The sequence below is a fragment of the Acomys russatus genome, chromosome 31 (assembly GCF_903995435.1).
Source record: "Acomys russatus chromosome 31, mAcoRus1.1, whole genome shotgun sequence".
NCBI lineage: Eukaryota > Metazoa > Chordata > Mammalia > Rodentia > Muridae > Acomys > Acomys russatus.
Window position 1 is genome coordinate 35,411,271 of NC_067167.1, and position 23,531 is coordinate 35,434,801.

The 23,531-nt window shown below is 43.2% G+C and overlaps 1 protein-coding gene across 1 annotated transcript in view; it reads right to left on the reverse strand.

The window, feature by feature from the left end:
- Tph2 (tryptophan hydroxylase 2) overlaps nucleotides 1-23,531 on the reverse strand; it is a 99,669-nt gene that overhangs the window by 21,023 nt on the left and 55,115 nt on the right. The window contains exon 8 of the mRNA XM_051172953.1: nucleotides 16,100-16,226. Within this exon, the coding sequence (XP_051028910.1) occupies nucleotides 16,100-16,226 (127 nt within the window). The remainder of the gene's footprint in view (nucleotides 1-16,099; nucleotides 16,227-23,531) is intronic.

Sequence of the window (23,531 nt, forward strand, 5' to 3'; positions counted from 1 at the left end):
AGAGGGATGCTATTTTCTCTTGGAGATAACTCTCTTAGATGTCCATCATCCCATTCTGCATCCCACAACATCCACGGCTCTTTAAAAGGCATCTTATGAATACACATAGGCTTCTCCTCATACTCTGTGAACCTGCAGGTTATTTCAAGTTTTACAAATCAAACACTAGTTTTATTTTTGCAATATTGCCTCCTGGACCCTAGATGCAGTGCATGAGCCCCACTGTAACATCTCTATAGCATGGAGATTCACAGGATGTGGCTCTGATTTTAAAGCATTCCCAACATCTCCTTCCAGAAGACTTCACTGAACTCACTACACAACCAGCTGCCTTGAAATGACTACTTTCCCATGAAGACAGACACACTCTCACACACTCACACACACTTGCTCACACACACACTCACTCTGTCAGAAACTCACTCACACACTCACATACTCTCTCACACACACACACACACACTCATACACTGTCCAACCCACTCTCCCACACACACGCACACTCTCATATAATCACATACTCTCACACACACCCACTCACACACACTCACATTCACATATTCTCACACACCCTCACACACTGTCCAACTCACTCTCTCACACACACACTCTTTCACACACATACACACTCATTCCCACACTCTCACACTCACACATACTTATTTCTTACATACGCGCATACTCTCACACACACTCTCTCAAACAACTCACACTCTGTCATACACACACACACACACACACACACACACACTCACACACACACACACTACATGCCTGCATCATTTTCTTACCAGATGCATGATTCATCATCCAATCTATAGATGTGCTTATTCTTCCTGGCACAGAAGATGCACTTAAGCACCTGCTACAAGCTGGGAACTGACTCATAACCTAAGCAATTCTGTGCTCCTTGAAGGAGAAGAGAACTGATGAGTATACCCTCAGCCAGCCATCCCTAGGCATGCCCCCAAAATGCTCTGCATCAAATCATGCATTCTCCCCAGATGTGGTGATTTTAAAGGTCAGCTCTCCAATACTCAAATAAAAAATGAGGTTTTTACTGACTTCCGAATGAGCTGTGGGTAGCCACTATCTTAAGAGGGTCATTTTATTTTTATCCCTGCATTACTAAAAGCAACACCCTCCCAGACATTAGAGCGAACAACCTTACCCTTACTCACTGATTACTTTCCAGGCAAGACCAGGAATTCTAAAAGATTGTTACATATGTGAAAGCTTGTATTGGAATGGGGGGGCGAATATTTTTAGCAGGGAAAAGCAGTCCTCAGCATTGCCTTGATCAGCCTTCTACTTCCTGATTTTATTAATGAGGTCCCGTTTCTTTTCTGGTCTCTACCCAGCACCACAATCGTCGTTCTCTCTCACACTCAGGCTTGACACCAACCATCTGTACGCGGAGAGCGGGTTGAAAAGAGGCACCCGTGAGCCCGAGTGCCTGTCACATGAGGGTCAACAGTAATTGAAAGTCTAGAGAGCAGTGAAGCTCAGCTGAGCTTCCGTGTCTCTAAAAATAATCACCACCAGTTGGCGGAGCCCACACGCCAGGGGGTGCCATGCTGAGCACTTTGCGCCATGCTCACAGCAGCCCTGAGAGGAAGCCACTGTGGCCATAGCATCCTTTGGGAGTCTGAGCACACTGACTTTGACATGAGGACCACAGTTCAAGGGCAGCCTTCATATTAACCTGAAAAAGTTATTTTTACCAATACTGTGCCTTAGGCTCTCTGTCTACAAAACAGGGGAAAGAACATAAATAACCATCTATTAAACTCTTATTATGTCCTGCATTTTACAGATAGAATAACTGAGATTCAAGTTGAATAGCACTGCAACTTTAAGAAGCAATAAAGCCAGGTGATACGCAGGAGAACCTTGACCTCTAACTCTTTGTGGTTTGCTCTTTGCATCACTGTCTTCTTTCTGTTCCCAAAGTGGGACAAACACTGCAGGACACCGGAACTAAAATTCTTGGCAGTGGTATTCATGGCACTAGAACAGATAAAGGTCTGTGCAGCCTGTCCACAGTCATCCTTCTATAGATTGCTCTGGGTTAGGTGCCCTCACTTCCTTTGTGACCCCTAGATCAGCTGAGTATCACAGTGTGCAGACATGCTGGAAGCCAGTGGAAAACACATGCTTTAACCCAGGTGTGAAAGAAGCTGAGCCACCTGGGCCTTCCTGAAGAGAAAGAATACTGCAAAGAGCGTAGTTCAAGAAAACCAAGATTGTGACAAATGGCATTAGATCAGAAGTATAATGCGCCATTTTTATAGTTTAAAACTCATGCTGCATAGCACAAAATAAACTAAGACAAAGCATTGAACTATAGCAACACATGTTTGCGTTTGATTTAGATGCATTATTTTACAGCCACAAGATTAATTCTAGATCGCTGAGAATTCACGAGACAATGAAGAATACCACATTCTTGAGATGTTTCTGAAGTCTTCTGAAAATCAATTTGCCAAACTCCCTGGCTACCAGGAAGGAGAGCTGATGTCTTGTGGCTGCCTAGAATGACAAGCCCTCCCCTGGCATTCCCTTTTGCTTGATGGGTGGAGAATGATCATGAAGTTACACTGAGCTCTGTCTAGTGGGACAGGAGTGTCTCAGCTCCAGCCAGTGTTCCCGCTGCAGCAGGCCATCAGATGGCCTTGAGGCTGCTCTTGTTAGGACATCTGGGAATCTGGGCATTTGTGTGATACCCTCTTCTGGGTAAATGCAGGCATTTTTTTTTTTTTTTTTTTTTTTTTGTATTTAAACAAGATGCAAGAGTATATATATTTGCAAGAATATATTTACACAAACACATACGTGCACAGATTGCAAGTCAGCTTCTTTGGCCTAGAATGCCATTGTGAAGAATCAGAATACAATGCCCTTCCACCAGCCATAGCCCTGACTTCATCTTGGCTGAGAATTAAGACTTCTCAGTTAAACTTGAGAAAGGAAAAAGTAAGCAATGAAGAAGAAAAGAAGAAGAAGAAGAAGAAGAAGAAGAAGAAGAAGAAGAAGAAGAAGAAGAAGAAGAAGAAGAAGCACGAGGAAGAGGAGGGGGAGGGGGAGGAGGAAGAGAACGAACCCCTTTATAAGAGTTTAGCATTTAAGTGTTTCTAAAGTAAACTATTTAAAGGTACTTTAGCAGCATAGGACCCATGTGTGCGCATGTGGAGATGAAGCCAAGGTGCATCTGAAACCAGAACAAACGACCTCTTTTGGCACTCAGCCAGCAGCTGCTTCTTACAGTTTTATATTAAATTGAGCCCTCTTCGTCCAGACTGCAAACACCTGGATGCGGGTATCAGCAGCAGGAGCTCATAAGGAGGGAACAGCCAAGTTCTGAGACCCCAAGCGCACCGCTTTGTTTGGTTTTTAGGGGAGGGCTACATCACTTCTAATCTGCTTGAGAGAGTGCCATCAGGAATTCATATTTCACATGTGCTCTCTGGCACAAACAATATTTCCTCATTTATTTTCCCAAGCTGTTTCCTGTGACTTGCCTTTCTCCATGTTTGCTCAGGGGAGGTGTGCCATTAAGTCAGAGGCAGCTCCTCCGTCTCCAGGGAGAAGCTTGACATCGCTCAGGCAAGGCCTTCGTTCTATTATTTATAGATAAAACACTTTACATTGTAAAATAGCGGGCCAGGCCCCATCTAAAACCCTCTTATGAAACAAACTGAAACACGGTCTGCATTTCAGAAAGGCAAAGCTGGGGGTGCTGAAAGTTCGATTACCCAAAGGTCACGCGCAAAAGCAGTAACTCTCCAGGGGCCCTCCCTGTGTGTGAGTGCTCACTGGGCATGGCCACCTGGATGCCTAAGAGCATGGTGAAATGAAATGGACTAGCTGGCATTATTTTCACACTTGCCACTGTGCCAAGAAGCTCCCCAGTGCTTTAGCTCATAGATTCAGCGACATTTGTATGGCATTAAACAGTACTATTAGTCCCATGTTAAAGATAATGACATTGGATCGCCGGAGATGTTATTGAGATTCACTCCTTGGCCAGACTGTGGTTTTTTCCATCCGGGCCTCAGCTTGTAGGCTTCCACGTTCTAGTCTACTTTACCCAGTTTTAGCAAGAAATTTGTTAGTTTGATGTAGCCAGATTCCCCCATTCCCAGAATCTAAACTGGCTGCTCTCTTCCACCATCTCCCAGGCAACCTCAGCAACAGTTCCATAACATCAGATTAACCAGAACACCTCCTTATTCCTCTGGATTCTCTTAGGGATTGTTTTATGCAGTGACCATTACCTTTCTGCCCTTGGCTACAAGGTCCCATTTATCTTTGTTGTATTGGAAGTTGAGCCCAGCTACCTCCTATGGCAAAGCCTGCCGCAGTGCCCCTATGCCGACTCTGATGCCAATGGATCAAGTTTGCCTTTCCATTCTTTGGCATGGATCATAAATAATGTTTTTTTTTTAAGGTACCTAGTCTGTAATTAACAAAGCCTAGATTTGGGCCCCAATGCCTGTACTCTGAATCACCCACCACACTACACTGCCTTACTTGCTGGTCCCCAAGATGGATGTGCTCGGGAAACTAAGAGGAGAGGCCACTCTACTTTCTGAATTCCCATGTCATCCCTGGGATGAGCATCTTGGGAGCAAGTGCAGCTGAGAACCTTGACAAGTCCCTAGCAACGGACAGATGTTTACGGTTTGACTCAAAGAAGGGAACAATGTGAAGAGGTGAAGACCAATTAAATTGTACAAATTATCACTAATGGGAGCATGACCAATGAAAGAAGTAAAGATTGACAAAATATATACGGAAACCAGGTTCGTAATAAATACGTAGTGTCGGCTAATTTTTGTTTAGAAGGCAAAAAAAAAAAAAAAAAAGTGAAAACAAACAAGCAGAAGTCATCAGCCCCATGTGATGGTCACAAAACCACATTGCAGCTTAGCCTAGTGGAAGGCTATAAGGCCTGGGTTTCCCGGGTCTCTCCAATTCTTTCTTCTGGGATGGGAAAGATGTGATCTCTCCAGGCAGTGCAGGCATCTAATAAATAGACGAACACCTCGTTCCTCCTCCCTCCAGAGGCAGCAGTCACTTGCATTAAGTTCCCATTTGATGTGGCAAAACGGCTTTTCAGGAAAATGTGAAGGCTAGATGCCAAAACGCTAAGTGTGGCCACTGCTGCTGTGGTATTACAAATGGCCTGTGTTTTCTTTTCCTTCTCCGTGCCATTTTTTTTTTTTTTTTATTTTTCCATAACGAGCATGTGTCACTCCCATAATAAGGAGGAGAAACGGTGCCTTTTGTGAAGGCTTTTCAGGAGCTGAGTCTTGAGGACAGACAGCACTGACCCCACCCCCTTCACCACTGAGAGGAGGAGGTTTTTATGGACATTGTAAAGGACAGACTTTCAAGCTCTGGCAAGAAAAATGGTGCTCCCTCCACTGGGTGATTTATTCCCTCCAACTCTAACTGCAGGTCTCCCTGCCACCTCATCAGGATTTAAGTTTTCAAATGACAGCGTTTCTGCCTTCTGTAAGACCTGTCCTGAAGGGGCCGGGAGTGGTGCCACACGCCTTTAATCCCAGTACTTGGGAGGCAGAGGCAGGTGGATCACTGTGAGCTCGGGGCCAGCTTGGTCTACAAAGCGAGTCCAGGACAGCCAAGGCTACCCAGAGAAACCTTGTCTCAAAAAAAAAAAAAAAAAAAAAAAAAAAAAAAACAAAAAAAACCTGTCCTGAAGTTGCAATCCACCCACAAGAGTTACTCCATTAGATGACCACCCTTACCGCGACAAGTATGCAAACTCCAGGCAAACTGTGGTGTTTCTAAGGAGCAGGCAACGAGATTTGTAATCACTGTGTGTTCAGTCTCACGTCGCATGTCTTATGGTGCTACCATTCATTGCAGTGTCTCATAACGTACAGTAATACATTTTATGTCTCCTAAATGGACCCTGAGTTTTTATATCACAGATCGGAAGAATGGCTTTGAAAATCCTTTTGACTCCTTTATTTGAAAACTACATTCTTGGAATGGGGTAATTAAATTCCTATAGTTTGATATAACATTATCTCCACTATTCTAGCTCATAAAGAAAAAAATGCCAACCATCTTCTCTCCGCTCCTGCTGGAAATGGAATTATACCACAGATATTTCTGCTAATGCAAGTTAAAATCCTGATAGCCTGTGCCATTGTACTTAGACCAGAAACCTCTTTCTCCAGCGTTATCTGCATGGAAATTAAAGTGACTGCAGAAGTCTCCCGCACTTGATGAATGCATTCAAACTTTCTTTGAGGAAAAAAAAAAAAAAAAGTAAGAAGACCTCAGCGTCAGGACGTTTACACCACAGTACAACCTGAAGAACTGGGGCCTGGAGGTGGCTTTAGACTTCTTTAACTAATAGCATGGTTCTTCATTAGGACTTCTTAGGAAATGATGATAGATAAGCCGTGCCCGAGTAGGGTACCACTGATGTCACGGTGCCTGATGCAAGGGCAGGGTATCTCATTTCTTCTTTGTCACCTATCAGGTGATAAAATAATGTTCCTGTTTTATTGAAAGCTTCGGAAGCATAAGGAGGTAGCCGAATTTGTGCCTGACCTGAGGACGCGTTCAGCAGTAGTCAAGCTGCTGCTTGCTAACTGTGCCATGCCTTTTACTGCGCTTGGGGCTCAGAAATCAGTATTTCGCTTTGCTGCTTTGAATTGCTAAGTATGACCCCTATACTTTGTGCACATTAATAAGTCCATATGCTTTTGTCTTATGTTCATCTCCGATTTTATTTCGGCAGACTCCAATATTGAGCCTTCAAAGGGAAAGTGTGAGGGTAGAAAAATCCCATTTTAGCTCATGGGGTAGAACTCTTGCCTGGCCAGGGCAAGGCCCTGGGTTCAATCCCCAGGATTAGGGAGAAAGGAAAGGCAAACTGGGATAGATTTTCCTCAGCTTCCTGCCAGACATCCCAAATATCCCCTTCATCCAGGTCTGTGGAGCTGTGAGAGGCCCAGCTGTTCACTGTTGGGTAGTGTAGGGACAAGCTAATATTGGCATAGAGCAGGCAGACTCGGCGCTCAGGGGACAAGGTTACAACAGCAGCTCTGTCTTTATGGGTTTCCAAATTCAGAATCTAGGTGGTCTGTATTTGTTTTCTGTTCTCATCTGTTCTATGATGGCTCTGGGAGGCCCCTAGGATACAGTTATAAATGACCGAGAAAAGAGTTGAGTTGCTAAGGTGTACAACGATTTCACACTACAAATAGATTTGTTCCTGAACAAGGTTGGCCATGCAGGGCTCTTGTAATATGAATCAATGACAAACACTTCTCAATGGAGCAACACCACACATCATAAGTAAAACACAAAGGGATAGAACAAAGCAGCCTTGGCCATAATATTAAATGTCCTCAGAAGAGAATTAGTCCAAAGAAAACATGGCCTCGGGGCATCTGGATAGAAAAAGAGCGATGAAGAAAGACAATGAAAACAAGTTAGTTAAAGAAGTAAAGCATTGCTTACCAAATGATTCCACTTTTCTATATGCACAGCAGATATAAAAGTGAGTGTAATGAGTTGGAATAGATATTATTAACTTTTAATTAAGTTCCTTAGTAATAACATACAAACTGATCATTCACCCAAACATCTCAATTAAGGACATAGAAAAGCACATCCCTTCTAGCTCTTTGTCAGCTTTGCATCAAGTGATTCAAACAGCTGAGCCAGTTCAAAGACTCGACACGGGAGAAGTAAGCCTGAGGCTTGTTCAGGCTTCCTATAAAGACACTAAAGCAGTCATTCTTAATGTCACCGTGCTCAGGAAGAACTACAGCTGCACATTCGTCTTTCAGCATCCAAAGTTCCCCCACCCACAATCAGGTATGTGGGGAAGCAAGCTGGGGTGCTCTGCAAACAGGAAATGTCAACAAGAGCCTCATAAACTGTGACTAGACTTAGAATTACACTTGTACTGTGAGCTACAGTCGCTCTTAGTTCAAGACTGAGTATCCATTTCAAAACTGCTCTCAACAAAAAAGAAAAGTACAGGTTAGACTTAGGAATTGAAACAGTTTGATGATGTCCATCAAAGCACCAATCTGTGCAAGCTACTCTAGAAACAAAGTATTTGTTTGGTAAGGAAAGAACAAACAAAACTCTTTATTGCTAGTGTCCTGTTGATTTTAGTAGGAAAATAATTTAGCTGATGGTCAGGTCTCTACTTAGAACGAAGTCTACCATTTCCAAGGACAGTCTAGACTTTTACCTTCCAAGCCACGCTTCTTGGAACATTAGTAAGGCAGGATGGTAGCACGCAATCGGTAAAGGGGGCTGCAGTTAAAGGTCTCTTCCTCATTCTCAAGTTCAGTCTTTTCACACTTTAGCTTTTGCAGGATGGTCCTTCATCTTTCAATCTCAAAACCGTTTGCTAGCTGAAATGCCCCCTTACACTAACAAAGTGAAACTTACTACTAAATTAGCTGTATGTGTTGCAGTCGATGAAATCTCAGAATGAAGGAAATGTGGCAAGTTTAGAAAATTAACTTTTTATCACTTATGAAGACTCCCTTTGCATATTATTTTATTAAAGGTTCTTCTTCTTCTTTTTTAAGTCCTATGATTTAAAGCAGAGCTTTTTGTTCACTCAGTGTTTCCCAAATTGTGCCCATGTATCCTGGGAGAGATTGCTTATTCCTCCATCACCCTGTCTTAGACTCTCCTCTCATCAGCATTATCGAGAGCCCACAATAAAATCCCTTCAATCAGAAAATGAAGGTAAGCACGTCTCAGGGTCAGCAGAACTGAATGGATGCCCTAAAACCCTATAGAGACAGAAAATTCCAGCTGGCAGTTTATTCTGCTTAGGAAACATCTGTGTCCATATTGATCACTTCTTCTACAGATGATGTACCACTTGGTCTGTTGCAAATGCCTTTATGATGTGAGGAATGAATTGACAAAAGAAGCCTACTGCATCATAGGGTGGGGTGCGCCGTTTGCCGACACACTCCCTCCTATATATCCTAACTTTGGGAGGAAGGGACATCTGTGTTTTTCTAGAGCTGTTTTTTAAGTTCCCTCGGTCGATATATTTCTGCTTGCGTGTCACTGTGCAGATGAGTAACTGGTCTCACAGAAATATTAGTGTGATACAAAGCAACCAATGCATGGCTCTTGTAGTTGCCTTTTCAGGCTGTGAGGCAGGACAGTTAATGACGAGGATACCCTATAGCACTAGTGCTCACATGGAAAGGATCCAGGATGGACAGATGAGGCTGAAAGGTCACTGTATAGCTTCGGAAAGACATACTGAAGCATTGTGTAACTAACTGCCCCACCTCCCTTCCATGTCACTGGCTTCTTCTGCTACCAAACTGCAAAGGTCACCATTGTCAAATTGACAGATTGAATATCAACTTGGAAGAGATTATCTAGATGAAGGTTAGCTTCTGAGAACATCTATAAGGGATTATTTCGATTGTATTAGTTGCTATGGGAAGACTCATCTTAACTGTGAGCAGGATGGTCCCTGGGAAGAAGATCCTGGGCTGGAGAAAAGCCGCTGAGCGCTAGCAAACGCTCAGTCTTCTTCTACAGTGTAGATGCTATGGGACCTGTCTCAATCTTCCATTGCCTTGGCTCTCGGCCATGATAAACTGTGACCTTGACCTGTGACCTGAAATAAATCCCTCCTCCTGTCCACTGCTTTTGTCCTGGTATTTGTTCACTGGGCATGCAAATGATTTAGTCCTGATAGAAAAAAATAACCTTGAGATTGTGGCCTTAGGCCAGGCACTGTGGCGCATTACTATGATCTCAGAAGTTCAGGAGGTAGAGGCAAGAGAATGAGGAGTTCGAGATCAGCCTTACTTGTGAGCAGGATCAGTCCTTGGGCAGAAGATCCTGGGCCTGTATTTGGTGAAGAATTTACTACATAGTAAATCCAAGGCCAGCCTGAGCTACATGAGACTCTGTCTTGAACAAAGCAGTTATGGCTTTACTGCCCACAGAAACATAAACCATTTTATATCTAACTGTGGGATTCTCTCTTTCTGTGCCCATAAAGTCTCCGTTCCTGGAGTTGCTCTTGGTCCGATTACCATCGAGCTGCTCTGCTTTTTTCACATAAATGAGTTGAAACATGCTCAGGATATATGTATGAAAATTGTGTTTATGACCGTTTAAAGTTAAAATTCAGGGCCCGTGAGATGGCTCAGCTGGCAAAATACACTTTCCTCAAGCCTAACTACCTGAATTTGATCCCCAGACCCCACACGGTAGAAGGAGAGATAAATTGTTCTCTGAGTTTCATACTGTACTAACCTAGACAGCCAAATATTAGCACGCGCACGCACACACACACACATGTGCATGTGCACATGGACACCCATGGACACAAGCACACACAAAAAAATGTTTAAGTTATCATTCAAATAAACTTGCCTTTCAACACAAATAAGATACTTTACTGTCGTAGCTATCTTTTCTTAGAAAAAACAAAATTTTTTGTTTTCTACCCAACAGAACTGCATAACTGTGGATAAACAGATGAATGGCGGGCTTTTGTCCTTTCACTATGGTGTAGTCTAGTGCAAAAAAATTCACATCCAAAACGAAGGCTGGCCACTTTGACCCTACAGTTCAGTTTCTGCTTTGTCTTAATTCTGCATCTAAAGGTCTTTAGGCATGATGCATGTTCCCCACTTCTCCACAGTTTCCGATGCTCCTTATTAACTTATATCAGGCTGATTCATAGTATTTGCTACCTACCTGGCCACTGAAGGCACCTAAGTCTAGAAACCCAATAGGCACACTAGCATATTAAATCCACCTTAACCAGAAATGGCAAATCGTTTATCTCAAAATTACAACACATGCCATGTAGCCCTTACTGGAAATATTTCTGCATATCTGTCATACCCAGACCTGGGACAGCTATGAGGAGTAAGAAAAGAATCCAGCAGCCAAGACGAATGGCCTCATTCATTACTCACCAGAGGGCAAATTATTTACATGTATAACAATGCATTCGAAATACATTCTCCAGCATCGTCATCAATTTCCTTAGATACAAAAGAGGCTCATTTAAATGGTTCTTGGGGCATAAAAAGCAGCAGAGATAGCTTCATTCTCGAAACTGAGCATTATTAACATGTCAAAATAAATACCAGGCAGAAATTTAGCAAGGGGATGGTGTCTATGGGCAACGCAGCCTGAACCCTCTGGAAACTAGGCCCAGGTGTCCAAAAGCAGCCTTAGACGAAACCCAGTTTGGCAGTGCCAATTAGTCTGAGTGGATGTTATTCTTCTCCTTAGATCTGTTGACAGTGCATCCCAGAAAGTTATTAAGTGTCTCCTTCCATGAGTCATAATTCTTTTTTTTTTTTATATATGTGCTTAAATTCACTATAAACAAGGAAAACAGGCACTATATAAACAGAAGCATTAATAAGTCTCACCCAGGGCATAGGAATAATACAGCCTGTCTCAAGGTCTGCATAAACAGCAATGGCTGTAGTTTTCCATCTGTCCTCTCTGTGGCTCTTTCCCTCTTGGTACATCTCATCTCTCATTTTCACCTATTACTTCTTCCGGGGACTTGATGTAAACAAGTTTGTGGACTAGACTACTGATGGCTCCCTTTCTCATCAGGTGTAGCCGGCCACAGCTCTCCCCAGCCATAGGGCTTCTTGCCCCTGCCAGCAAGACTCGAACTGTTAAGCCCTGGTCTTTACAAGTCACTCACTCATTCTCCTAGCTTCAGTGTGTGGCTTGAAGGTCACTCATCTGCATGTTATCCCACAGGCTATGTATCCATCCTGTACTTTGAAATGGTCTGGTTGGAATCTGTGTTGTCTTCTAAGACCAAGCTTCTAGTACTTTTCCCTACTCACGCTAACTGAGAGAAGGTCAATAGCTCTGGATGCCAACAGCAATTGTGTCCCTGTTTTCATGAATGTCACCAGCTTTATCACAGTGTGAGTATCCTCCTCCGAGCTCTCCTCATCACACAGACAATTCTTTCCAGATCCTTCTTTGGTTTGGCACACTTCAAAGTGAACAACCGACTTACAAAATTGGAAAGAATTGAAACTGCAAGGCTTGTAAGAAACAAAAAGTCAGAGGGATTTGCAATGGGAAGTCAGGCAGTATCAATAAAAGAGAAGTGAGAAAACCAAGCTGTACAGGGGGGTGGGTATCACTCCATAGACACACCCACACACCCACACACACACTCACACACACTTACACACACTCACACACACACACACACACACTCACACACACACACTTACACACACTCACACACTCACACACACTCACACACACACACTCACACACTCACACACACACACACAGGCATACACACAGGCACATCGCTACTACATTGGTGGAGACTCAAAACGTTTTGCATTAAAGTCTTTTGTAAGCTTACACTCTGCTTTTTAATCAGTCAAAACTACTGCAAGATTTCAGGCAGGCTGTTCTCGGTGGACAGTTGATCCTCTCTCACCTGTCAGGGGTTATTTCGAGTCTTTTCTAGATTCTGCTCTCAGAATCCAAGTCTCAAACTGTGTACTGGTTAGTTTTTTGTCAAGTTGTTACAAACTAGAGGAGTTGCAGCCCTAACATTGGCCCCGGGGCCCACTCATGGGATAGTTTCTCAATTAATGATTGATGTGGGAGGTCCCTGTCCATTGTGAGAGCTGCCACTTCTGAGCAGGCTGTCCAGGGTTGTATAAGAAAACTGAGCAAGCCATGGAAAGCAAGCCAGTGAGCAGCATTTCTCTACAATTCCTGTGCTGGTGTTCCACAATAGTCAGTGATCAGTAAGTGTATGCTGGGGAAAGGCCCTGTGCCCCAAGCTGCTTTCACGAGTTTTTTAATCACAGAAACGGAAGCAAACCCAGTCTTTCAGGGGCAAGACATCGGAGGGAGAGAAAAAGACAAAGGAATGTGAAACACAGCCTAATGAACTTCACCAATTCCAAGTGTTTTAGCTCATGGAGCTAAGACTGTGAACAGCCAAGGATATTAAAAGCTCAAACTAAGGCACCAGCCAAGGACAATACAGGCGGCAAACTTTAAACCCCTACCCAGATCTAGCCAATGGTCAGAACATTCTCCACAGCTGAGTGGAGAGTGGGATATGACTTTCTCACATACACTGGTGCCTCACATTTGACCATGTCCCCTGGAGGGGGAGACCTGGTGGCACTCAGAGGAAGGACAGCAGGTTACCAAGAAGAGACTTGATACCCTATGAGCATATACAGGGGGAGGAAATCCCCCTCAGGAACAGTCATAGGGGAGGGGAAAATGGGAGGGAGGGAAGAATGGGAAGATACAAGGGATGGGATAACCATTGAGATGTAACAAGAATAAATTAATAAAAAATTAAAAATAAAATAAATAAATAAATAAATAAAATTTTAAAAAGTTATTTTAAGTAAAAATAAATAAATAAACCAATAACCCCCCCCAAAAAAAGCATACCAAGAAATTGTCTTATCCCAAAAGCCTGCTTGCCCCTGTAATAAAGGTTTCAAATTATAAGTATTGTATTTAACCCTAGAAAATACAAAAGCAGAAACAAAGAATAATCCCCCAGAGCTAGCCATGCCCTAGTTCTCAGAAAGTGTGAATATGTTATTCTTTATATGCATGCTTGTTTGTTTATTTTGTGTTTGTTTGTTTGTTCTAGGACACCACCACCAGCTGCCCTGGAACTCTATTGACCAGAAAATATAGAGACCAGTCTGGCCTTGAACTCACAGTGATCCACCTCCCTCCGTTTCCTGAGCCCTGGCATTAAAAGCATTTGTCTGGGTCTTGAAATGGGAAGATTATCATCAATGAAAAGTGGATCTACTTCTACACTGGCTTTTCTCTTAGGAGAGAAATATATTCCACAGTTCCCACATCTCTATCTTTTAAGAGTGGAAAACAGAAGACGCACTGAAAGAGCAAGGTGTTTTGTTTTGTTTTGTTTTGTTTTGTTTTGGAGAGGGCTGGGAGCCATCTCAATCAATAAAGTGCTTGTCTTAGAAGCACAAAGATCTGAGCTCACTCCCAGAAACTATGTTTCAAAGGAAAATAAATAGATAAATAATGAAAATAGATAACAATTAAATAAATAAATAATAGTGAGTGAAAATAAATAATAAAAGTAAATAGATATATAATTAAGAATAAAATCAATAAAAATAAATCTAAAAATAAATAAATATATGAAAGGTGCAGGCTTGGTATTACATGCATGTAATCTCAGTGCTGGAAAGGTAAAAATGGGCAAGCCGTGGCTACCCTACTTGATGAATTTCAGGCCAGTGAGAGATCCTGTTGGGGTTACTTTCCCTCATATTGTGAAGGTGTGTCTCTGTATTTTCAATTGTTAATTCTGTACCCACAGAGAGCTAAGTGCTGGCAGGAGTTGGTACTGGTGTTTCTACTGCCCAGCACTGGGTTTTCTATTCTGTAAATGTGCATCCTTCCTATATCCCTAGAGGCAACCTAAGAGATGTGTGACATGTTGTCTTCCTGCTGGTTGGTTATCATGGAGATCCTGTAGCTAATATTTGGAGCAGGAAGTAGAGGGTAGAACTTCTGGGAGAGAGAGAGGGATGCTAGGAGAAGAAAGCAAAGGCCGGAGATTTGGAAGCAAACACAGGAAGAAAACAGACAAACGTGAGCAGGAGCAGAGAGGTAGCCATGGCGGGTCATAGGCAAGAATAGTCGGGTTAAATCTAGATAGTAGCTGAGAATCTGCCCCAGCTAAAGGCCTATGCCTTAAACTATATAAAAGTCTCCTTGTTGTTCTCTATGACACTGATCACCCACAAAAACCGCCCTGAGAAATGATGGACAATGCCTGAAGAACAACACTTGAGGCTGACCTCTGAGTCTTTACTCACACATGTAAACATACATGTGCACACACACATACAAGTATACATATGTGTGTGTATGTGTGTGTGTATATATATCATATGCATAGCTGCTTGGAAGGCCAGAAGTCAATATTAGGCATCTTCCTCTATTGCTTTCCACTTTATTTTTATTTTTTGAGACAAGGACTCTTACTGAACCCAGAACTCTCTGATTGGCTAGACTTCCTGACCAGCAAGTTCCAGGGATCCGTCTGTCTCTCACCACCACCATCACAATCCTGGGATGACAGGCACATGCACACACTAGCTAATAGCTGGGTGCTGGGGATTTGAACTCAGGTCCCCATGCTTGTATACTGAGTACTTTACCTACTGAGCCATCTCCCAGCACTGAAGAAAATATAACTGACAAACACACTCAACTGAAAACCTCCTTTCCTCACCAGGTGGCTATACTCATCTACGCTTTCTGCCCCTGCAGGTCAGTGAGCTCCTAAACACCTTTCTAATCCTAGACTCTGAAATAAGGAAAAAGCGAGATGCATACTCTTTCCAGATTTGATCCGTTAACATCTCAAACACAACATCCAACCCTACTTTTCCTCTTGCATCATTTGTCTGGGGAAGAACTTTCCTGATAACAGAATATGTAGTCAATCTTTTCTCGGTTTGTACTCACAACGACTGTTGAGCTTGAGTTTCTTACTGCTGTCTCAAATCATATCTGATTATAACCGTAACAACTTGTCAAAGAAATACTACCACCTGCAATTCCTACTCTGCCACAGATGTACACGTTTTACTATGACAAATACTTCCACAGGATTCAGTAAACTACAGCCTATAGACCAAACCTAGCCCGCCCCTGGCTTTTGGGAATGAAGTTTTATTGGAATACACCCATAGCAACTCACTTATGTATCATCTATGGCTGCTTTTGCTCCACGGTAGCTGAGCTGGCTAATTTTGACAGTGATTACAAGGCTACCAAGCCTAAAATACCTTTATATCTACCCAGCCAACCTCTCAACAGGAAGACTAAAATACATATTTTGGTAGCTAATAAACCAAGAGCTCATTATCTTTTGCAAAACAAGATCAAAGTCATGGTGAAGCCATGCTCTCCCCAGAACATTAGCCTGGGAGACACAGCCAATAGCCACGAGCTTTGTTTTACCATATAATTAGGGTTTTTTTTTTTTTTAAGTTGAAAATTAACTCACCGTGGCTAGTTTCTGAACATCATCATCTGAGGCTCCCAGAGACGCTAAGCCTATTTCTTGTGAAAATTGAGCAAACTTGGGATCTGCAAGCAGAGGAACATGTCCTAAGAGTTCATGGCAGGTATCTCTGAGAGGGAAAAAGAAATCACAAAGGCAAGTTACATAAGAAACATTACTATCGCCTGAACAACAACACTGAAAACCCTAAGTATAATCTTGCTATATAAATAATTACCATCATACCTGAAATGGAGATGTTTCCTGTGATTAGTGACAGCTTAAGTTGGATGATTTGCCACTCATGAGGAGGGCATGAGCATATGTGAGAGAGAGCACGTGTGTTCATGCGCCTATGGAGGCCAGGTGCAACTTTGGGTGTCATTCCTCAGGTGCCATGCACCACGCACCATTTTTTTTTTCTTCTTTTGAGACAAGGTGTTAGTTCATAAGCAGATCCACTAGCCTGCCTCTAGGTTGCTTAGCAATTTCTGACATCATCACCTGTCGCCAGGTATGTGCCAGATGCCCTTAAGCTATGCAGCAGCCCGCCACCTTGTTGCTCTCTCTTTCACTGTCTCTGCCTCGGTCTCTCTTCCTTTCCCATCTCTCTCTCTCTCTGTACCCTCATGGCCCACTCAGGCCCTAACCTCTCTCCCCTTTCTTTTCCCCAAATAAATCTCTCCATATTAGATCTGTCAAGTCTCTCTATATAAATATATTTTAATGATAACACATGGTCTTTCACTGGCCCGGAACTCACCCAGTAGACTAGCCTGCCCAGCTACTGAGCCCCAGGATCATGCACCATCTGCCTCCTCAGCACTCTAACCTGACTTACATGTGTTCTGAGATCAAATGTAGACTCTCTTCCCTTGAGAGACATATCAGCTGAGCCATTTCCTCTGACTGGGATATAATACTTTTAATATAGCACAAGAAAGGCCATTACTTTTCTGGAGACATGGCCCTGCCAATAGCCAGTGGAGGCCTGGAGCTTGCAATCTTCCCAGATCTGCTTCTTTCGGTAGGATGCCTCCCCACAGGCATGAGCTACCGTCTTGGGAAGCTGCTTGTTCTCAAGTGTCCCTACATGCTGAGCACACAATATTTGTTTTACATGTTACATCGCGTCATCCTCCAGGCGGCCTTAGGAAATAGAACGTCTTGGTGTGAGATCCTGCAGCTCAGGATGGGAATACTACTAAATCACTCCCAACTTAGCCATATCATGTGCAACATTTTTGACGGAAACACACCGAGGCCCACTTATCTATGTATTGTCTACAGTCATTTTTGTCAACAACTGCTGAGTGGAGTAGCTGTAATTGAGATCATATTTCTGCAAATTCTAAAATAATTGCTATCTGGCCCTTTTAATAGAGGGAGCTTGCTGATCTTTGGCATAGGTAGTAATAAACTAAATTAAATTTGGGCAGAGGACGCCTTTGAAATGGAGTCTCTGTGTGACAAACTGCAGCCTAGCTTGGTAACTGAAAGCCTAACTTGGGAGTAAAGTCTTATAACAAATAGTTGAGTCTTAGCTGATCTCAGCAGCTCAGCTTCAATCACAGGTGCTGGCTAATTCAAATAAGACAATCACCCAGCTAGCATCAATTAAGCTCTCCCTGTGGGTCACTTGCATTTTGTGCCCATAATCATTCTCGGAGCACCTTGCAGCCTTGACTTACTGTGGTTTTAAGGCCCCGTTCAGGGATCACAAATAAAAGCCAATTAAGAGTGTGTCTTTGTGTGTGGGTGTGCGGGTTGCTTGCAAATGAACTAATTACAGTTTTTAAACTGAATTTGTTGTCTTTTGATAATAGCAATAAAGCCAAAATTTCGGCTCCTTATGATTTTGAAAATCTGGTGCTCATCCTTAAATTGTTCTGCACCCTTGTTAGGCTTTATGGGACAATGATAAACACCAGAGGAATATCTGTTGCCAATGAAGTCAATTTCCTGAGAGCTGATCTGCTGGGGCATGCGCACTTCCTTTGAGAAGTGACCTTGGATGAGTCTCCCAGTTCTCTGACCGGGACATGCTCCTGGAAATAAGAAAAGCCTGCAAATGTTCTCATTTGCTCCCACTTCCATTTGGAGCTGGGTAAGTGGGCAAGGGATGGGTATGTGTCACAACTGAATAAAGCAGTTGCCTTCCTAAGTCATTGTCCTGAATAAATAACTGTTTTGGGGTACCAGGCTACATTGAAATTTATTTTCCCATGCCTCTCTGAGCATGGATTGAGATGCATAAAGATTTATGCTCATGATCAAAAATAAACTTATTTTAAATCCTAATAGGTTACATAGTAGTTGAAAGATGTTTCTGCACTCACCTGTGCTCCCCTGAAATGTATCACTTCATAGGTGCTATAAAACCAAAACGCTAAAAAATATAAATAAATAAATAAATAAATAAATAAATAAATAAATAAAAACCGCTAGTGCTGCCGCCTCTGTTGCAAGGGTAAAGTTGGATAAGTGTAGAGTGAATGATGGTGAATGGTGATCTTGACACACATGTGAAACAGATGATGTCACTCAAACAAATAACCTTGTTCTCACTACTCAAGCTACAGGACCAACCTCGACCTAACACGTCAGAGACAGACCAGGGTGGTGGGTGCTTAGGTTGCGTAATAACCCCGCCCCTCTGTTCAACGGAATATAACAAACACACTGAGCGCTGGTGGTGCCGCAACTCCTCCAGCTTCTGTGCTTCCATCCATCTGTTTTCTCTTCACTCCCACTCTGCCCAAATCCCTGGAGCTGTGCAAGGATGAGGCAAGCAAGACTACACCGAGCAGGCTGGGGATGCGGGTCGGTGGTTAGGGTGCTTGCATACGGACTCGAGGTTGCATGCCCCAGCACCCTGGTAAGAAGCCTGGCATCTGTAACCCCAGATCTGGAGAATAAAGACTAGCAAGCCAGAATTGTGAGCTCCATGTTCAATGAGAGACGCTGTCCCAAAAACTCAGGTGGTTAGTGACAGAGAATAGTGGCCCTGTACTAACCTCCGCTGTTGGCATAAGGTTATTGTGTAATTAAAATGCTGATTTCTGTATCCCCCATATCTGGTTGTAAGCCTTGTTCTGAGTCTCTCCTATCTCAGTGTTGTATTAATTCTGCTCCCCAATTGGCCCCTTATGTGCCAGTAAAACAGCTTGCAGGGAATGGCTGAACAGGGGAGAGAATGGGGCTGGACTTTCTGCCAGGTAGGGGAAGAGGAGTTAGAAGAGGAAATAGGGGATACAGCCACAGGCAGAGCTGCAGGAGAGATGAGGAAGATTCGGCTGGAGCAAAGAAAGGACTAGAAAGCAAGTAATTTAGGATTTTGCCAAAGGTGGAGTCAGGATAAGAACAGTTAAGAACAGACTGAAACTGCTCAGGATTGTGTTGTAAAGCTCATTATAAACAAATATAAAAGAGTCTCAGTTATTTATGTGACAGCCAGGTTAAGAGAGAAACTAAGAGAAATAAACACAGTTATATAAAAATAACTTTAACATCTGGCCTTCACACACACACAATCACATGCACAGATGCATGCATGCACACACAAAAATGTACTGAAGCTTTACGGCTTGGGTAAAGTGCTTAAGGTTTTTGGTGTCATGTTAATGATGTAACATTCCCTTGCTTTATAACATTCTTTTGATCAATGGGGGACACTAAAATTGAGTAAATTTAACCATGGTTACACTTTTAGTAAAAGAAAGATAAGACTTGAAATTCTAGCTGGGCATGGTGGCACACGCCTTTAATCCCAGCACTCAGGAGACAGAGGCAGGCAGATCTCTGTGAGTTCGAGGCCAGCCTGGTACAAAGTGAGTCCAGGACAGCCAAGACTACACAGAGAAACCCTGTCTCAAATAACCAAAAAAAAAAAAAAAAAAAAAAAAAGACTTGAAATTCTTTCCGTTCAAAGCTGTATTCTTTCCGCTCTCTGCTGTTTTAATTTACAGATACAGCCTAAGTGAGGAGGAAGAAGGCTATGTTTTAGAGTGTAGACAGAGTGTAACCAACATGCTTAGTGTAATGAAAGTCATAGCTAGCATGCCCTGAGTCTTTTTTCTGCCATTCCGTGACCTCATGCTCCCAAGTCACCTGAGGGGCCTTTTTTTTTTAAATACCAAGTGTCCTGTCCTCACTTATGACCAGTTCAATCAGGCTTCCTTGGATTGACCAGAAAATCGTTTTTTAAAGCTCCCCAGGTGAAAATGAGACCTAGTCAGAGCAGAGACCCATTCTCACTACTAATGGCACCGGGCTGTCTCCCAGCAGGCTTACAAACAGCTAATGCTGGGCTGGAGGGATGGCTCAGCAATTAAAGACTAGGCTCACAAAGGAGGAGAGCATAGAACTGAAGCTGAAGGTGCTTATATGACTTGGGGAGTGCTAAGTTGCTTTCCACTGAAGCTGCGGCGTGATCCTGGAGAGTAATGAAACGGCATGACTGAATAACAGGAAACTAATTCCTCCCCCACCCGCATTCAGTCCGGGGTCATGTCTAACGCTTCCATGCCTGGACTCTTCGGTCTCATCCGTACAGTCTGCACCAATGCTGGGATTAAGGTCTAGTGGCCTACCAAGGAAAATACTGGGCACGCCCATATTAGCCTTTGGTGAAATTACAAAAGCACTCCAGTCTGATCTTGGAAGAAATGCAGGAATAAAAACTACACATCAGACCAGATATCTAGCACCTGGAAAAAAATAGAGAGCCTGGATCAGTAAACCATGGGAAACAAAAGGAGAATAACAATTACAGTGACTACTGTAGCGAGGCAGATGCCATGCTAGATGCTCCACAGTGTAACAGAGTAAAGTCATGGCTGTATAAAGAAGCTGCTTCTTAATATAAATAAATGCAAAAGCCTGTTTTATTGTAAATTTATTTATTGTAAATTGAAAAGTCTGGCATAGAAGGGCAGTCTTCCATGTACCCAGGTAAGAATGGAGTCTGAAAAGTTGCTTAAAAGTAAAGCAAAAGTCTGCATCTGCAAAGGAAAAAAGAAAGAATGCTCAAGAAGGCCCACGAACAGCACAGAGGAACCAGTTCCCCTCGGTGGGAAAGAGCTGTGACTTGGATTTTAAATTACGGTGTCATTATCAGAAACCAGTAACACACTACCCAACTTAAAAACCTCTAAGATCTCACAGTGACGAGGTAAACAAAGGGTGCATAGGATAAGAGAAGTTATGAATTTGGAAGAAACAAGTCATAATGTAACAGAGTGAGCTGCATTGCTCCATTAAAGATGAAAGCCTAAAGCAAGCCGTCCAATGGAAGCCTTAACAGAATGCTAGGACTCCCCTCTGCTCTGAGTAGAAATGACTGGACCATTTTCACTACTTTGTGTTCTCATCTCAGCTTCGTCCCCATGCAGGAGCCCTGAGAAAGATGCCTGATGAAAATACGGATGCAGAAAGCCTTCTCATAGGCCAAGGCTCTGAGGTCCCATAGTTCAAGGCCAAGAACAACCTTATTATCCTTTGGGGCTCGAGGAATATTGAAATAAACACTGTATCACCAGACTCCCGTTGTCTTTGACAAAGGCATGTGCAGACAAAGAAGAAAGCACCCAGAGACACTTTAACCAATGAGCAAAGAAAGATTTTCAACATTTCTAATTAAAACAACAAAAAACAAAACAAAACAAAAAAAGACGGTTCATTAGGGCCTGGAGAGCTGGCTCAGCAGTTAACAGCATCTGTTGCTCTCTCAGAGAATCTAGATTCAATTCCCAGCAGCCACGCGGCGACTCACAACCTTCTGTAACTCCAGTCCGAGGGTACCGACATCTGGCCTCAGTGAGCACCAGACACGTATGTTGTGCACATGTATACATGTTGCCGAAACACTCAAACACACGAAACGAACATTTGAAACAGTTTTTAAAAGAACCCGTTAGCTATGAAAGGGTCCATTTCCTTTTCTTTCTTTCTGAAGGAGGTAGAGGTGGGGCCAACCCGTCGTCATTGTTTTTGGAGTCTGAGAGGCTCCAGGGGGTGGAACAAGTGTGAGAGCAGAGCCTGGTGAGGCCACTCCCCAGCCTTCCTGCAAATTAAGGTCTGTGGGACTTGCCGGGCATGGTGGCGCACGCCTTTAATCCCAGCACTCGGGAGGCAGAGGCAGGTGGATCGCTGTGAGTTCAAGGCTAGCCCTGGTCTACAAAGCGAGTCCAGGACAGCTAAGAATACACAGAGAAACCTTGTCTCAACAAAACAAACAAACAAACAAACAAGAAAGAAAGAAAAAGAAAAAAAGGTCTGTGGGGGGCTGAAGAGGAGCCACTTCACCCTGCCCTACTGCCGCTGTGCCTGTAGAGCGGACTATGGCCCCGGTAGTAGTTCCACAGCGGGACTCCTTATAGTACCTAATGAACCACCTCCCGTCTGGAGATGACGACTATTGCTTTATCTCATCTTATCTGTCTTAAAAAGATTCAATTACTTGGTCATAACTGTGCCTGCCAGCACAGGCTGCCTCCAATCTCTTCATCAGCAAACTTTTCTTTTTCTTTTTTTTTTCTTTTCATTTTTCAACTTCCTTTGATGCATTTTCTCTGAATACTGCTTTTCAGAGCCCTTCACACAAAAGCTCTCTGTTGCCTTTCAAAACTGTTAGCAGTGTAAAACATCATGTCTCCAAAAAAAAAAAAAAAAAGCTAGCGTTGATATCAGACACTAGACTTTTGCTGCGCTAAATTGGAATCTTCCCTGATAAGCCCAGTTAGGAGGATTCGAAAGCCGCTGAGAGAGGCCCACAAAGGGCCCAGGCAAAGTGTCTTGGGGGAATTCTTAAATCATACTAAGAAAGTTGCCATCATTTTGCTGCAGGGAAGTAGGGGTCCTGATGGTTCAAATTCAAAATGAGTCTGGCATTTTTCTCCTCTTACCAGTTTTCAAAGCTGACTCCTCTTGCTCGGTGTTGAACAACTGCTTTTCTATTTTTGCCATAAATTAAAGCTTTAAGGGGTGGTGAGTGAGCAGTGCCTGTCGCCTCCCCAACCCAAATCAATGCCTCTGCCTTTTTAAATGCTTCTCTGCAGGCTCTGTTTGTTCTACATGACAGAAGCCAATATGCTCACTAAATCATAAAAAAGAAGGGAAAGGAGATAAGAGGGAGTCAGCCCTGATGAAAAGAGTACATCCTAAGCTTTCACAAGACGGTGGTGGGGAAAGCAAGTGACTGGGGGGGACAAGCAGCCAGGTGCAGGACAACCAGCCAGCAGGAGGCTCGCTTTGTTTTCACTGCACTGAGATGCTAACGGGGGAATTAATTTGTTATTGAGGCAACTTGTCCTAGGGAGCCAGAGAGTTTCTTTAGTTTGGATTTAAAATAGCCTTTTTTTGGGGGGGGGGGGGGGTCTAGTGTTTGTTTTTTTTTTAATTTTTTTATTAATTTATTCTTGTTACATCTCAATGG